At 40.0% G+C, this 17,819-nt stretch overlaps 1 protein-coding gene across 1 annotated transcript in view; it reads right to left on the bottom strand.

Moving 5' to 3' along the window:
- Nucleotides 1-9,362: 9,362 nt before the first annotated feature.
- FSTL1 (follistatin like 1) overlaps nt 9,363-17,819 on the bottom strand; it is a 51,512-nt gene continuing 43,055 nt past the window's right edge. The window contains exons 9-11 of the mRNA XM_016158841.2: nt 17,402-17,512; nt 14,890-14,966; nt 9,363-12,062 (exon numbers count right to left, since the gene is read on the bottom strand). Coding sequence (XP_016014327.2) covers nt 12,018-12,062; nt 14,890-14,966; nt 17,402-17,512 — 233 coding nt within the window. The 3' untranslated portion in view covers nt 9,363-12,017. The remainder of the gene's footprint in view (nt 12,063-14,889; nt 14,967-17,401; nt 17,513-17,819) is intronic.

Below are 17,819 nucleotides of genomic sequence, written 5' to 3'. Positions count from 1 at the left end.
TGTATCTTGCAACCTTGTTGGATTTATTTATTAGTTGTAATAGTGTTTTTTTGTGGATTCCTTGGTATTTTTCATATATAAGATCATGTTGTCTGTGAATAGAGACAGTTTTATTTCTTCCTTTACAATCTTGATTACTTACATTTCATTTTCTTGACTAACTGCCCTGACTGGAACCTCCACTACAATGCTGAATAGAAGGAGTGGGAGTAAACATCCTTGTTTAGTTCCTGATCTTAAGAACAAAGCATTTTAAGTATGATATTAGCTGTAGGTTTGTTGTAGATTACCTTTATTAGGTTGAAGATATTGTCTTCTATTGCTGTTTTTCCCAGTGTTTTTATCATAAATGAATTTAGAATTTTGCCAAATGCTTTTTCTGAATTTATTGAGATAATTATGTGGCCTTTATCTTTTATTAATATGGTACATTACATTGATTGATTTTTGAATATTGAACTGACCTCCTATTCCTGGAATATATTACACTTGGTCATGGTATATAATCCTTTTTTACATGTGTACAGGTATGTTGTTGGGGATTTTTATATCTATATTCATAAGAGGTATTGGTCTGTAGCTTTTTCTTCCTGTGATGTCTTTATTTGGTTTTGGTATCAAGGTAATATGCCTCACAGAATAAGTTGAAAAGTGTTCCCTTCTGTTTTTTGAAAGAGTTTGCAAAGGATTGGTGTTAATTCCTCAACTTTTAGTTTTGTTTCTTTTCTCTATTGTACTCCTATGCTCTATTTCATTTACTTCTACCCTAGTCTTTATTATTTCCTTCTTTCTGCTTGCCTTGGGTTTAGTTTGATTTTCTTTTTTAGTAACTTAAGGTAGAAGATTAGGCTATTGAATTGAGATCTTTCTTCTTTCTTCTTCTTCTTCTTTTTTAATATAAGAATTTACAGCAGTGATTTTCCTCTGAGTGCTAATTTAGCTGCATCTCATAAGTTTTGGTACGTTATATTGTCATTTTCATTTGTCTCAAAGTATTTTCTAATTTACCTTGTGATTTCTTTTTTGATCCACTATTTAGGGTTGTATTGTTTAATTTCCACATATTTCTTACTTCCTAAATTTTATTCTGTTATTGAGTTCTAATTTCATTCTATTTTAATAACCTTTGAAAATGTGAAGTGTGAGCATTGGGTAGAGTAGTGGTTCTCCAAGCAGCACTCCCAGACCAGCAACATTGGAGCCATCTGGAAGCTTGCTGGAAATGCAGATTTTCAGGCCCCACTCAAGACCTCCGAAAACTCTGGGGATAGGCCTAACAATATGTGTTTTAACAAGGCTTCCAGGTGATTTTGAACCACTCTCCAATTCCAGATCCACTGGTGTAGAGTTTTGGCCTTCTGAATTGGCAAAGACACCCAGAGCATCTCTGGCCTATCCCTCCCCATGAGGCGAGAGTGCCATCTCAAAGCTGTGAGTAGCAGTTGAGGAAAGCAGAGCTCCTGGCTTCTTGCCCCATTCCAGTAAAACAGGATGAACTAGGCAGACTCACAGATTTAAATATCCTGTTTTGTGTTGTCCTTTCCTTTAAAGAAAAAAAAAAAGGACTTATTAAGCATTTCCCACATATTTAGGAGTAGAGGTCTTTGACCATTACAGTGGGCCATAAACTCTCTTCTGAGACACTAAGATAAGTTATTCGTGATTTGCCTTCAAGGAAAATCCCTTTTTTATGTCCTCCTAAATTGCAACCTAAAAAAGATCTTGGAAATGCCTAAAAGATGCCTATTTACCTTCTTTTATGTGCTTTGAGGTTTGACATATGCTTATTTTTCTAGCCTCATAGCTTTGTTTTTCAATATAAAGCTCTTGCTCATTGCTCTGAGCTTGCTAACTCCTAGTGGTTTCTTGATTGTATTTATTTATTTTTACTCTGTGAATCCTTTTTAGAGACTCCGTATATGCTTGAGATGCTTTTCTTTTCTTGGGTTTCCTCATAGACTCCTGCTCATCCTTCAAGATTTGTTTCAGACTTTAAATCCTTAATTCTCTTATTCTCGTTTCCATTTATTTGATTCATTCATGAAATATTTCTTGGGCTACAACTCTGTGCCAGATACTCTTTTAGGCATTGGGGATACAACAAGAAACAAATCTCTGTTCTCATGGTGCTTATACGCTAGTAGTGGCGTAAAATAGGTAGTAAATAAACATTAAAATATGTTTTGTGTCACAGTATGAGTCCCCTTAAATTTCAACACCTAAAAAAATATCCTAAAAATGCCTAAAACTCCCTATACTTTACTTTTCTTCACTTCCTTTCATGGAAGGGAGATTGGAAAGAGGGAATTTAGGGAGATGGAGGGTTGCAATTTTAACTATGCTGTTCATAGGACGCCTCACTAAGTAGTTAAATTTTAACAAAGATTTATAGGAAATGAGGAAGCCAGGCCTTGAAGTGGGCAAGGGCTAGTGGATTTGAGGTACAGCAGGGAGATCAGTGGTTGGAAAGGAGAGAATGCGTGGGAGAGGGTAAAAGATAATATCAGAAAGATAACAGGTGGCTGGATTGCATGGTGCCTTATATCCCATTGTAAGGGTTTGGCTTTTGCTTATACTGTGGGAAGAGATGGAAAGCTATTAAAAACATAATATCTTATGATCATTGAAACATAAATGTGGGAGTTGTCTGGGGGACCTGGTGGGTTTGGCTTTGGAAGAGATGGAAAGCTATTAGAGAGTTGTGAACAGAGGAATGAAATGATGTGACATATTTTAAAAGTATCTTTCTGGCTACTTTTGAAGAAAGACCCAAGAGAAGCCCATGTGGGAACAGGGTAACCAGGTGGGAGATTGTTAAAATACTACAGATTAGAGAAGATGATGATTTGGTCCAAGGTGGTAGAAGAGGAAGTGGTGAGAAGAGATTGGATTATGTGTATAAATTTGAAGGTAGAGTACATAGGATTTGCAGATAGATTAGATGATGATATGAAGGAAAGAGAGGAGTCAGTGATAACTAAGTTTTGCCCTGAGAAACTGGAGGAGTGGAGTTGTCATTTATTCCGATCAGGAAGTCCTAGAGTTTGGTTTGGGATGTATTAAATTAGAGACGCTTATTTCAGATATTTGAGGGGCAATGTTGAGGAGGTGATTGGATATGAAATCAGAGTTTAAGAGAGAGGTCTAGGCTTGAAACACAAATCTTGGCATTGTCAACCAATAGACGATATTTCAAATTATGAGACTAGATGGGCTCACCAAGGAAATAGTCATAGATGGAGAAGAGTAGAGGTTCAAGACACGGAGCCCTGGGACCCTAGAACATTTTCAGATCAGAAAGAAGAGAAACCAAGACAGGAGAATGAGAAGGAGTGGACAGTAAAGTAGACGGAAAACTGAGAAAGAAAGTGTCATGATCTGGAAGCCAAATGAAAAAAAAATGTTTCAGAGGGGAAGTTGTGTGATGACCTGTGTGAAAAGCTGTTGATGGGTCAAGTAAGATGACTGAGAGTAGATCATGTGAGAAGAGGAGCATGGGCAGTGTTTGGATTCTGAGGATAGATCACTGGACAATTAATATAGAGGACAGTTTTTTTTTTTCTTTTTACAAAGAGTAGCAGGAGAGAAATGTATATTAACTGAGAAAGTTATAGGGTCTTGTTTTTCTTTTTTCTTTTTTTATATGAGAGAAATAACAGCTTGTTTGTATGTTGATAATGAAGAAATGGAGAGCATGAGTTGATGTAGGAGTGGGAGGATTTGCTTTACATAAGATTATGAAAAAGTGAGTAACACAAAACATGTGGGCACAGGTGCACATAGGCGAGTGGTATAGTAGTGGGTACTTACAGAAATTCTTTTCTGCTTGCTTCCAATTTTTTTTAGTGAAAGAGGAGGCAAGTTTTTCAGCTAAGTGTGAGGCTGGGATGGTGGTGTAGAAAGTTTGAGGGGAAAGAATGAAATAGTCACCTAGGAGAGTAGGAGGAAATAACAAAAGAAACAGAACAGACTTTCTGGGCATTACTAAATGTACTTCTGAGGGTCATGGTCATGTAATTAAAGTGAGAACCCTTAGCATGCTTGTGTGTTTTTCTCTAGCCACATTCAGTTGCTTGTGTGTGGACAAAGAATGGGAGGAGAGTCGGGTAAACCAGATGTTGAGGTTGTACCATGCAAATATGATAAAAAAAAGAGAGAGAGATACATACTAGAGAGTGATGATAATAATCATTCATGAGATCCAAGCTGGGTTAGGAAGGATAAAGGATGTAAGGGAGGTAAGGACTGTGAAAAGGGGGTAGGATCATTTGATTTTAGGCCCCGATGGCAGCCAAAGAATGTTTAGAGTTTAGTACTAAGATCATGAGCTGGAAGTATAGAAGGTAGTGGTTGGATAGTTTCAGTGCTTGAAATTGAGATAATGGGGTGGTTGTGGTTATTGTTAATGATGAAATCTAAGTTCTAACCATGGGGAGGGGGGCTAAGATAAGATAGAAAACAAGACCCTCAGAGAAAAGGTCCAAGGGAAGTCAGTAGATGGATTATACAGGAAATAGCAATGCCAAGAATTATGACAGAAGTGATGTTGTACAGCTTCACAGAGCCAGCAGCTAAAATCAAGGAATGGTGGTGGGAAGAATAGGAGACTGTTAGATGGAAGGGCAGTGGATAGAAAGTTTAATGACATGAGATTTTAAGCTAGACATTTGAGAGAGGAGGGAGGGAGGATGATCTGGAAGCTGTAATGAGAAGTAAGGAATTCACCTACCCCAAATATAGGAAGAATGCTAGAAAGAAAGCCAGCGGCACTTGAAAGGGCTGGTGGGGAAGAAGTGTACTCAGATGAGAGCCAGATTTTAGCCAGATTTCAGACTGAGCAAGAGGCTGAGGGGGATATTAACAGAAGAAGTTGAGACTAAAAGGGGTTCACTAATGATTGATAGCTAATTCCAGAGGGAACAGTAGAAGGGTTTCAGAAAGTTGGGAATGGGTTGGAAATGGGGTCAGAAGAAGGAGGTTACAGAACCATACACAACTTGGAGTCCACAGGATGAAGAATATACTAGAGGTCTGGGGCTTCTTGTCGTATAAAACATAAATAGGGAAAAGGACATAATGAGATTAGATATGGTGGTCTCAAGGCAGACCCTGATGGCAAAGCTCTAAAAATTATGGGGGGAAAGAGGGTCAGGGTATTATCAGGAACACACAGAGTTCTGAAGTCTTCTCTTCACTCCCTGTGATGGAGATGTGAAGGCCAGGGTGGAACAGCTTATCTGGAACACATGAACCTCTGGGACTACCTTTTTATTCTTGTAGGTGATGGTGTAGAAGTTGGAGAAAGAGAAGCAAGATACCCACATACAGTAGCTCACATTGTGTGTATTACAATTCCATTTCCATAGACTCTAATTTGACTGGCACCCCTGAAGGAGTGCAATGTGACTGCCTTGGAAAAACACACTCTCCATAGTACCTCAAACACATTATATCTGCAAACTTATTGCGTTGCTGAAATTCATTATTCATCTTGTCGGAGACTGTGAATTCCTCACAAGCAGGAACCTCTCTCTTCTGGCTCCTGACAAATAGTAGGCTCTTGGAATAGGTGTCATTAGCTCTAATTCCTGAGTCTTAACCATCATGGCCTCAGAGATACAAGATAACTTGGAACCTTGAAGTGGAAATGCAGAACCTCTTTCTTTCTTTGCTCAAGATACATCAGGAGCATCCTCCATTTTCCCACCAAGGGTTCACAAGCGAATCAGCAGATTCTGCAGCTCTTCCTGGGCTTGGCATGGAATGTGGGGATTTGCTCACTGATGATATCAGCTTCATTTATCTGTGTCTCAGCAACATTAACCTAACAGATGCAGTGGTGCTATTCCAAGCCTCTGGGCCTGTTTTGTTTCTGTTTTCCTTCTGTCTCTGAAAGTTGATAGCAAATATCCCGTTCCAGTCTCTTTCTCTTTTGGCTTCTGTAATTATTCCCCAAACAGTATAGTTAAATTAAGGAATGAATAAATGAGGATTTTATCTGAGAAATGAAAGAGTTGCTAAAGGTGAATGAATTATTTGAGGGCCACTGCTCTTAACAACAGTGAGAATTCATTTTTCATAACTGTTCTTTCCTGCGTAATTTTCAGAAATACACTTTAGCTGAATGCAGGGTATGTCTCTTATGTAAAGCTCCAGCCAGCCATGTTTCCTTTGTTTCTCCTTTTTTCAGGGAGAAAGTATCCTCCTATATCTGACTACTGTTAAGAGATTTGAATCACATCTGCCCAAGAACCATACTGTCTTTCTCAGAGCTCCTGGTTTTCTCTTATGGATGATATTCTTCTTGTCCTAGGCACCAATCTGCCATAAACAGAAAAAAGTAAGGGGGTAACAGGACCAGTGTGTTGAATATTGACTAAAATTATAGGCGCTCCCCTATTTTGTCTATCTTAGGTCTATATGTTGAAGTGTCGTTTCTCTTTAATTCTGTTTTACTTATAAGATTTACTTTTATTTGGCCTATGCCTCTTACATGTTATGATCTCTGAATAAACTTTAAAAATCTTCACTAAAAGACGAAGACAATTAAAATCCTGATGAACTATCTAATTTGTGTGTATTTCAGTGACAAGACAACTTGGAGCATTTAGGGCAGAGCAGGTTTTCTGTAAGCCAGATTTTTTGTTTTTTCAGTAATGATGTTGCATGGGCACTTTGCTAATGCAGAGGAGAACCTGAGAAAGCGACATCTCTGAAAATGATTTTGGAATTATTATATTTGTAAAAGCCTTCTCTGGGTGTTACTGGGCAAATGCTATGGTCATCTTGGAAATAGAAAGAAGGTGAGACTAACTTTTGAAATTTTTTGATTTGCCCAGTTGATTTCAGAGTCCTTATTATTCCTAAATCCCAACTTTCGAATCTCTTATCTCTATGCTTTTTGGACAGATTCTTCTCCTTTTTTCTTTTTGGAAATGGGGGTGGGGCAATGTCTTTCCCGGTGGCTGGGCCTTGTAGGAATCAAGCTTAAGTTATAGGAGAGAAGAGAAAAGGCATATAAGAGAAAAGACGGAAAACTGCCTAGGAAACAGATTTTAATAGGCTCAAAACCAAATCTTTTGAATCTTTGGATTTAGGTGATAAAATAATTTCCATGGAGGTAAGACATACGTCTGCTTCTAAAACTTCCACATTGGATGTCATGGGAAGAAGACACATCAGGAAATTTGTACAATTGCACAGATTTGGCATGTGCATTCCTAAGTAAGTTTTCACCAGGCCAAATCTTTGAGGGGTATACTGGAGGTTGCTGGGCGACCCAGACTGGCTGGCATGGCCCTGTATGTATCATCTCTGCGCAGACCAAGTTGGACTGGAGATCGCATATCAGAGAACTTCAGAGTCCTGACCTGAACTGCACTCACATTTCTACTTAAATCAAAGCTAGAGGACATGCAGTTAGAACTAAATGAATTTAGGAAATACTTATATGTAATCAGCAATTACATAATAAAGAACATTAATAGGAATTAATGGTTCAGGTTGATGATCTTTAAAATAAGGGGAAACATTGTGGCAAAGTAGAATGAGTAGGAGAGGGACCCAGGCCAGGTTTGAATCTTGATTCTGTTCCTTGCTAGTTGTGGTCTTAGACAAGTTCCTTAAACTTTATGAACTATATGTTCCTTAGATGTAAAATATCTTTTCACTGGGTCATAGAACTATTACAAACCAATAAGAAAAAGGCCAACAATCAATAGAAAAATGAGCAAAGAGAATGAAAGAAAAGGACAAGGACCTTTTCATAGAAAGATGCTCAATCTCACAAAACCAATAAATTAAAAATAAAGCAATGAGTTACCATTTTTCCTCTATCAGAGTCCCACGTTTGAAGACACAGTATTTGCAAAAAAGTAAGGAAATAGGCATGCTTAGTTAATGTAATTTTGGCACAAATGTAACTGGGTGCAACCTCTTGGAAGGACAATTAGCAATTATAAGTGAATTTATGAATGTATGACCTTCTAAGAGGATTCTTTGATACAATTTGGACTTTTTTTTTTTTTTTTTGCCATGTGCATATATTACTTTTCAATAAGAAGTGTGTTAAGTAATTTTTTAAAAATTAGCTCCTATTGACAGGAAGACCCTCTCATTCTGGCAGCAACATGATGCTTCATATGTTACGCTGTGAAACAGCCCTCAGCAGCAGTAGCCCAGGGTTTACTCTTCCATCCCACAGTCATCCAGATTTATTACAGGGCTCTGAGAGAATCTGCTTAGATCGATCTTCTCATTCATATTCTTTTTTTTCCCTCCCTCCTTCCTTTCAGTTCAAAAATAATTCAAGAGGACTGATGGGAACTTAATACAGGTGCTCCAAAACTAAAGTTAATTAAAGTTATTTGTACTAATTTTCACAATTCATATTACATTTTGATTACAGGAAACTTACCTTCTGAACTACGCTTCTTTCAGGCTATTTTAATTCATTTTCACTTCCTGAACATATACTGTGATAGTAGGAAAAATGCTCCCAAACCATGGTAGCAGGTTGGGAGAGACCAGCCAGTATTAAAATTGGTTGTGGAGAAGGTACCCTTCAAATTGGGCTTCAGATTCCCTTCTGAGAATGAAGATTTGAAGAATTTTACTGTGATTGAGATCAGTAATCTGTAACAATAACATAACTAGAGATTGCCTTTTAATATTTGATTAGCATTTGAGTAATACCCCAAATCCAATCAAGGTGACCTGGCTATTATTACAGAGAAGCAAGACTTCTACATATGGCTCAAATTAAGAAAGCTTAAACTTCATCACCTGTAATGAACTCTTTTGGAAGGTAGTTATTGGGGGTAGGGAGTCCATGATGCTTGTAATAATCACTTGGTTGGTTGTGTCTCCAAGATGGAACAGAGGGTCTTAAGCAACCAACATTCAGTCCACTTGGAAATGCTTATTCCCATGGATAATATGTGTATATCAGGTAAAAGCCATTAAGTTTAACTAACCAGACCCTGGTATGCTCCCGGTGGCACCTACCCAAGTTTATTTGGCTTCTCATACAGGTTTAACTGCAGCCAGCCTCACCTGATCCATTCCAGTCTCATAAGACACATGGGTACTTTAGGAGTCATTTAGTTTTACCATCTTCCCAGTGTAGGAATATTCCCTGACTTCTTATCACTTCTTACCCCAGACCCACTGTCTATTGTTATTTTAAATAAACTTGTTCTATCAGTCCCTGCGTAAACTTTCCCTCCCAGCTGCAGTCAAGATTTTATTAGGAGAAATTCTTCAGGCTTCTTTTAAGGTTCCTGAAACCCAAATCTGCTTTTATCAGGTAAATGGTTAATGTTTTCACAACTTTATTTAAGGGAAGGAAACCAGTACAACTGTTACTTTAATTTCTTTATTTATCAATAGTATCCAAAAAAAAAAAAAAATCAGGAGTTACAAAAACAAGTTAAATGCAATATGGAAGCCTACTAAATACATTTCACACACAGGCAACAGAAACTTGTTCAAATTGCTTCTTGAAAATTGACTATTTAAAAACATAAGTGTAAAAGAAAGACATTCAGACTGGTTTACATGGGCTTATTAGCAGGTGGAGGAGCCTTGTTTTCCACAAACAGTGATGGAGTCCAGAGTCATGGCATGTGAGGTTTCCATGGACGCTGAATCTTCACAGAGGCTGTAATTAATGTTTATAAAACCGTATACACACAGAGAAAGCCTAAGAAAGCTTGTGGTCTAAGCCCTGTGCTTTTAGAGAGCTGGAGGAACTGAACCCAATTAAATCCTATTTGCTCCATGCAAACAAAGCTCTGCAAGATTCCTCAAACTAGGCTATTTAGCAGCTTCTCATGAATGGTCATTAGATCATGTGATTCTATGGTGCAGACAATAGCTTTCCTATTTACAGGAGGAATGCAAATTTGCTCTTGGGAATTCAATGTTGCAGGGTAGGGTTAGTCTTGGATGGCAACCACTGTTCTAAATGTAACTGATGGGGAGACACTCCGGCTTCTTGCTTTAGACTTGTACTCTTGCCCTTTCTCCCATAGTGTCCAAGGGATGGCAAAACTTGATCAAGGTGTGCTGTTCGGTTCTCCAAGGCACTTGGACAGGAGGTGCATTTCAGAATGCACATATGGGGTTTGAAAAGAGCTTTTAAAGTGGAATGATACATAAAAGCTCAGAATTTGAAACAAAGGGGAATGTTCTCCTTTCAAAGGACAGCAAGGAAAATTGTTTAGAAGAAATTCCATTTTCAGCACATCTTTCAGAGTTGCCTGTGCAGTACAACCTACATAATTTCCCTCTGGTGGTCTGTAATCTGCTTTCTGAAAATGAGATCTTATGTCGAGTTTTTAATCTTTATTATTCCAAATGGATCCTAAATATGGTATTGAATGGGTTAATAATCACAGAGGCCAAAAGACACAGGAATATCTGACTTCCCCCAATCACAATTTTAAGATTTGATTTCCATTTTTCCCCTTCTTGAAATGTTAAACCTTTTTTGTTTATCATCTCTAAAGGAAAAGCCATTTTGGTTTCCAAGGTCAAAAAGGAAATGTAAAAGTGAAGACATAGTGGAGTGGTTCTCTTTTCCACTTTCTTCCTGGGCAGGCTTTACCTGAGAAGACTACATCACAGAACTATCTGTGGGGCCATTCAGACTGAGGGCAAATTTGGTCATCTTGTTTTTGGCTGCCTGACTCTTCTTGATGTAACAACTAAGTTTCATTTATCCTAAGGAGAGGAAGGAAAATCTTAGGAACCTGTCTCCTCTGGATCAATGATCAGAACCACAGAACTTATCATTTATGAAATCGAAAGGTTAATGCATTCCTACCTACTCACTGAGGAAAGTGAGGCCCAGAATTAAGAGGAGACAGGGAGGGACACAGTCACTCTCCTAGTTAGTAGTGGATCGGTGAGCATCTTGATAGGCTGGGATAGCTAAGTCTTACTTGGCTGCACTTGTCTCCATTCTTTGCAATACTGATTTGCATGGGATTATCAGAACAAATGAAAACAAATTAGCTTTTCTAATCTTGAAAGCTTTGTATGGAGACACTTCTCTTCCCCTGGCTTCTATCTGAGGTGCCCGCTACTCCTCCAGACTGACTGCTGAACCACTGCAATCCAGGGGGGCTAACTCTGAGCTGCAGCTAGTATGTGGCAGGGTGGGAGAAGTCTGGGTTATAGCAGTCCCTGCACCAGGAAGAACCCCAAACTCTCCCACCTCTGAAATGATAGGGCTATGAAGAAATAATTACAAAAGCTTAATTTCTAGTCAAGAAAATAAAATATTAAAAAAAAAAACAACAATAATGTAATGATAATAAGTGAAGAATGAAGTCAACTTGCCAAAAAGAAGTTTTACAGAAAAATAGCACCTTTGGTAAAAAGTATTTTTAAAATTTGGTTAGGTCTCTAAGGGGCTGAAAGTACACAAGTATCTGCATCATTTGGGTGCACCCTCCCAGAAACTCCATCAAGTCTGAGGGACACCGGGCAATCAGCAGGATGGCTGTGTATCTAGAGGCAGTGGTTGGGGCCATGAAGAGAAGCACAGATGCTGGAGTCTGTTATGTTGATGGCAATGGAAAGGGCTGGAAGCAGAATACATTCTTCTCCACTGAGCTTCCCAAACCCTTCCTTTAGGGACAGCTAAGTTCTCTCTGGCATTACTTGCACTCCATGCAGTGTGTTTAAAGCTTTGGTAGACTCAGAAGTGGTTCAGATCTGGGTCTGCTCCTCTCCCAACCCTGATGCACTTTTCTTACTTGCCTCCAGCCCCCGAGCTCCATTTATACAGTTTCTCTCAAAGCACTCCTAGAAGGGAAGGCTATGGCCCTTCCCTTCCTAGCCAGCCACCCTCATTTCCTTTATTGCAAAACAAATAGACAAAATAAAACTCATTGCTATACAAGCAAATACTGGTGATTTGGTAATTGTAGCAGACACTTGCGTATACTGGACTCAGCGCTGAAGTAGAAGGTGCCAGGCTCTCGACACCATTGCCAGATGCCTACTCATTAGATCTCTTTGGTGCTCACTCTCTTGGATTTTTCAGCTGTTTCCTTTGAGAAGCAAGAGAAAATAAGCATTATGAAATATAAAAACATTATTGACATCTAGTTCTCAAGACTTTGTATAGCATTGACAGATACACGTCTATGCTGAATTTTAGTTTTGTCTACTTGTCTGTCTTCTCTGTGGATGGCAAACAATATGAGGGCAAAAATCATGTCTTATTCATGACATAGTCGTGTAGGGGCTATCACTGAATTAAGAGTTGACCTCATTTGAACTCCTGCGAAACAATCAGGTCAGACATTATTCTCCCCATTAAAAAAGACAAACAGGATACTAAGTGGAAGTGCTACGAGATGTCCTGACCCAAGTCCAAAGAAGCATTAAGAGCAGCAGGCTCTGGAGGCTTGAGATTGAGTTGTGACTGTGATACTTTTGGGGAGGCTTTGGGCATACTATAAAACCTTCTGTGCCTCTATGTCTTCAACTAAAATATGAGGGTAATAAGGTACCCCCTCTTACAATGGTGGTACATTTCTCTAAAGAAGCCATTCTTTTTATGGCTAGTGAGCACACAAGAAAATGTTCAGCATCATCAGTCATTAGGGAAATGCAAAACTACAATGAGATGCCACTTCACACTCACGAAGATAGCTAAAATAAAAAATAACAGACAATGACAAATGTTGGTGAGTTTGTGGAGAAATGAAAGCACTGCTAGTGAGGATGTAAAATGGTACAGCCACTTTGGAAAACACTCCAGCAGTTCCTCAAAAGATTAAACACAGAGTTACCCTATAATCCAGCAATTCCACTCCTAGGTGTGTACCCAAGAAACTGAAAACACATCCACACAAAAACTTGTACAAGAATGTTCATAACAGCATTATTCATCATAGTCAAAATGTAGAAACAACCTAAATATCCATCAACTGATGAAGATACATAAGATGTGATATATCCATACCATGAAATGTTATTTAGTCCTAAAGATTAAAGTACTGATTGATGCTACAAGAATAAACCTTAAGACCATTACGCTAAATGAAGGAAGTCAAATAGAAAATGCTATATATTATATAATTCCACTTACATGTGTCTAAAACAGGCAAATCTATAGAGTTAGAAAATAGATTAGTGGTGCAAGGGGTTGGGGGAGGAGAGAGAGACTGTAGAACGACTTCTTTGGGTGTGGGTTTCTTTTTGGGATAATGAAAATGTTCTGGAATTAAACAGTGATAATGGTTGACAATCTCATGAATAATACCGAAAACCACAAACTTTAAACGGGTGAATTTTATATGTGAATTCTATCTCAATACAAAAATTAAATAGGAAGTAAGAAGTACCAAGCAACAGTGCCTGGCATTTAGAAGACACTGGATGGTCCCTATCCATGGCCTCTTTACCATGTCAGTACACTGGCATGGCTTCTGACTGCCGGCAACTGCATCTCTTTGCTTGAGGCTTTCTTTGGCTTCTGGGCCTGCTCTGCCTACACACATTGGCAGGCTAGAAATGCCAGGTAACTTAGGTTTGCTGGTGGCAGCCCTCAGCCAATGGTTGACTGGCTCTCATGTACCTAGTTGCCTTCCCCCTCAGGCATGGTGTGACTGTTCCCAGAGTTCCGCATCAGGACTAAGCTCCACTTGCCCACAGTGGTAACTCTCCTAAATACACACTCTTTATTGCTTCCTTCCCTTCCTGGGCTCACTTCCCAACTCCCTTCTGGTGTTTCCTGGGATTGCCTCCCAAATAAACTTTTTGTACTTGAGTCCTTGCCTTAGCATCTGCTTCTGCAGGAACTCACATAAGAAAGAGATCTTTAAAAATAAGAGCTATTATAATTCACTTTACACTGTCTACCCTGATCATATCTCTACCCTAGCTGAAATGTGAAAGTACGGAAGGATAGGTGATTTTGCTTTTGTTTAAAAAAACTGACATAAGGTTTCTACATTATCAGTCACAATAATGACAAAATTCATACAAAAATCAAAATGAGCAATTATTACTTTTGAGCAATTGTTAACAGTTTTTGATTTGCAAGTCAAATATTTTCTCTCAATAGTTTAGCAGTTCTTGTGATTGTAATATTCCTTAAAAACTTCTGTCAGAGATAAGGCTTCTGACAGGTGACCTAAAGTGCAATATTCTTTAAGACTATCTGGTGAACCAGTGGAAAGACAGGCCTGGGAGTTCAGCATACCCATGTTTTCCCTCCAGGCCCTTAGCAACATATGCCAGTGGACCACTATTCTAAGAACCTTTGCCCCAAGAAGGCCTTCAACTTAATGACATAGAACCTGAACAGAATTCTTTCCTATTATCTTCCTCAGTCTCCAGGAAGCAGAACCTTGAAGTTCTCTGTGTTTGTCAATTCCTGGCTGTTGAGCACTTAACTTTAACCCTTTCTCCTGAAGTCCCAATCTGTTAATTTCATGCTCATTGAAAGCCAACTACATACCTGTGCTAAATGCAGGGATGCAATGGTGAGCAAGCCATAGAGCCTGCCCTCCTGGAGCTCATAGTCTTTGGGTCTGGGCATTGGCCACAATGGAAAACAGTAACACTTCTTTAGAGTGTACTCATTTGCAAACCACTTCCAACCCATTTGCAAATCACCACCTGTCTGATTCTTAAATATAAAGCAATTTACTAAGTTGTAACCTACACCTGCTGGAACCTGTAGGACCCTGCAAAGACCCTATCAGGGAACTGTATCTTGGTTTGATACTATAGATATATCATTCAGGACCTATTATATTGAACAGTGTATCTCCTTGGTCCCGTGAAACATCAGGCAATGTCTGAGTGGTGGAAGGGCCTGGTGGCAGCAGAGATACCTGACTCAGCATGGAGGCTGCAACTCACCTGGTGCTTTTGGAGCTCCTGGACATATCTGGTCATCTCCTCCTCTCTCTGGGTCTGGGCCCCTTTCTGACTCTTTCCTATAAGAAGAACCAAGGCTCAGAGCAGTGGTGGCTGAGGGGAGCCAGTTGGGGATCCCACCAATATCTACTTCCTAGGTTCTTAATTTTATCTCCCATTTAAATGGTGGAAGAGGGGAACTACCCGAATTTCTATGAATATGAAGTGTCCAAGTGCTACTGACACCTCCGAAGTAACTCACTGTAAACAAAGCAATCTACCCCACTCTTCTCTGGTTTCCATTCCTACTGCCTTCAACTGCTCCAGCGCATCCATGCCAGGTGCTGGCCCTGAAGGAAGAGCTATTGATACACCCTGCATCCTGACTCAGGAAGTTCTTCTGGGTCAGTGATTCTCAAACCTTCATGTGCCCTCATAATGTCCTGGAGAACATTTGGAAATATAGTTTCTTAGATTCCACCTTTGGAGACTCATTTAATTTCTGTGAGGCGGGGCCTATGCACTAGGGTTTTGTAAGGACTCTCCAGGTAGTTCTAATGTACAGTTGGGGTTAATAACCACTGCATCTAGCTATGTTTCCCAAACTTACACAGTGATTAAAAAAGAAAACTTAGAATACATCTTAAAAACACAGGTCCTCAAGCTGCTCTTTTACAGATTCTGATTCAGTACATTTAGAATGAAGCTCAGGCACCTGTATGTTTACCAGAAAAGGGTTTGTTAGGAAACATTGCTCAGCCACACCTTCCCGACTTCAGCATCAGGCTGCCTCTCATGGCAGTCTCTCTCAGCTCTGGCTCCAGCTGGCTTCACATCTCAGTGCCCCTTCTTCTTTGCTCTATTGCCATTTGTGATCTAAGACCAGACTAACTTTCAGGTACTGACCTGAAAATGCCTTGGAATGCCACCACTACAATGTCCTCTCAGATCCATGGCCCACACACCAAGATGTGCTCAGGTCTCTGGGGCACCACCATCGAGTGCTCTTTATACCCACTGTAGGGCTCTGAACCTGGGCCATCCAGCGAGAATAAGTAGTCTTGTGTAGCTATGGAAACGGGCATCATCCATGGGTGCAATCATCTAGATTTTGTCTGTTGCATGTGATGAGGCTTATTATCTAGATGATCATAAATTAGCCATTTACCAACTGCCTCCATCTTAGAAATGGGTAGCTACCTTTTCAAAGCCAGACCAGGAACAGTTAAGTGTGGAAAGCTACTGCAGGAAGTTTTTAGATGAGTAGAGGGTGCTTCCTGGTTGGGGTAGGCTGGGCACTGTTTTGAGATGTTCTCTCTCGGCTTCAGTAGCTTCTGTGTGCTCGGCCTGGCTACCCTGACTTAGTTTTGGCCTCCAGCAACTTTGAGGCATTTCTAGTCTCTAAATAGCCTCTTCCTGCTCTTCCACTTGTCTCTGGAGTTAGGTTGGTCTCCTGCTCTCCCACTCTGAGAGGAGACTTGGTCCTGGGCAGTGGGAGGCTAGGCATCCCTTGATTAGTACTGAGTTCTGCTAGTACTGTTGGTGTCACCTGGGCTTCTTATCTAGAAGAAACTCTTCCTGGGTCCTTGACTTCTGTCTCCAGTTACCAGCTTACCTGACCTTGAACATGATCCTAGAACCACCCTGCTCTTTCTTATTTCTGTTGACTTTTTAAGATATAATTTTAGGTTCAGTCCACCTGGTATAAATTTTGGGCTTGATTCCTTCCAACTGACTGCTCTTCCCAGACTGAATGTGACCTAGCTTCACTCATGTCTTGCCTCTATCCGAATAGTGCCTAGGGCTCTACTTTGACTGAAGAGTCCCTCTTATCTTTGACATCACTGTAGCTCAAGATCTTGATAGGACTCTAGTGGTTCCAACATACCCTTGGGCCTCTTCACTGGCCCCTGAACTCTAACATCTCTATATCCCCAAACCCCTCTGACCATGTCTCAATTACTTCAAACTTCTCTCTCTCTCTCTTTTTTTAGGATTACCAAATTCTGTTAGTTCAAAGAGGATCTAGAAACATTTTTCCTTCTACTACTGAGGACAGATGACGAGGAGGAGTCATTCTGTCTTTCAAATACCTGAGTCTTTTACATAAAGGATTCCCTAAGCTGTCATAAAGGTTAAATGAGTTAATATGTAAAGTGCTTAGGAGAGTGCCTGGCACACAGTTCTCACTAAATACATGTTTGCTTTTATTATTATTATTACTATTCCAATCTCGTATTAACCTTTGATCTTTCCCTGGGTTTTGAACCTCTTTTGTTACGAGCTCTGGAGTGATTTTTCAAACTTTATGTATCTGGGGTAAGTGCTTTGCCCTCATTGCTGCTCCCTGGGCACTCTGACATTACAAGTTTGAATTTGTCACTTTCTCCTCAAGTTCCTTGCTCCTAGCCATCGTACTCTTCTCCATCATCCCCACCCTGCCTCCTCTTGTGGTGACTTCATGAAGGAAGCTCTCTCCTGGCTGTTCCTTCTTCCCGCCTGAGGCACAGCTCACCGTCACAGGTCATGGCTGTGCAGACCCAGTTCCCGCAGGCGCAGACACAGCGATTACAGTCCACCTCGGTCTCGGCTCCATCTGCATACGTTTCATCCTCCAGAGCACACTCTGTTGGCACCAGAAATAAGGGACAACAGTTTAGAGTGAAGATGGAACACAGTGTCTTGGCTACAGTCTGTGCACCTTACCCTTTTCCTAGACAAGAACTGCCTGGTCCTGAGAGGCACTATATTTGAGCAAATGCTACCATCAACCCAAAGGTTTTAAGAACTGAACATCACCATGGAGATGAGGGGCTGGGGCCTAATCTTGACTCATGGAAGGAGAATTTTATTAGCAAGCTCTGGAGAATTCCATCAATTCCCTCAAAATGCTCCCACTCCCTACAACTCCTTATTTCTCAAATTAAGCATAC

The sequence above is a fragment of the Rousettus aegyptiacus genome, unplaced genomic scaffold (genome assembly GCF_014176215.1).
Source record: "Rousettus aegyptiacus isolate mRouAeg1 unplaced genomic scaffold, mRouAeg1.p scaffold_m13_p_4, whole genome shotgun sequence".
NCBI classification, from domain to species: Eukaryota; Metazoa; Chordata; class Mammalia; order Chiroptera; family Pteropodidae; genus Rousettus; species Rousettus aegyptiacus.
The sequence above is the reverse complement of the archived record's forward strand: the minus strand, read 5'-3'. Positions and strand labels throughout refer to the sequence as shown.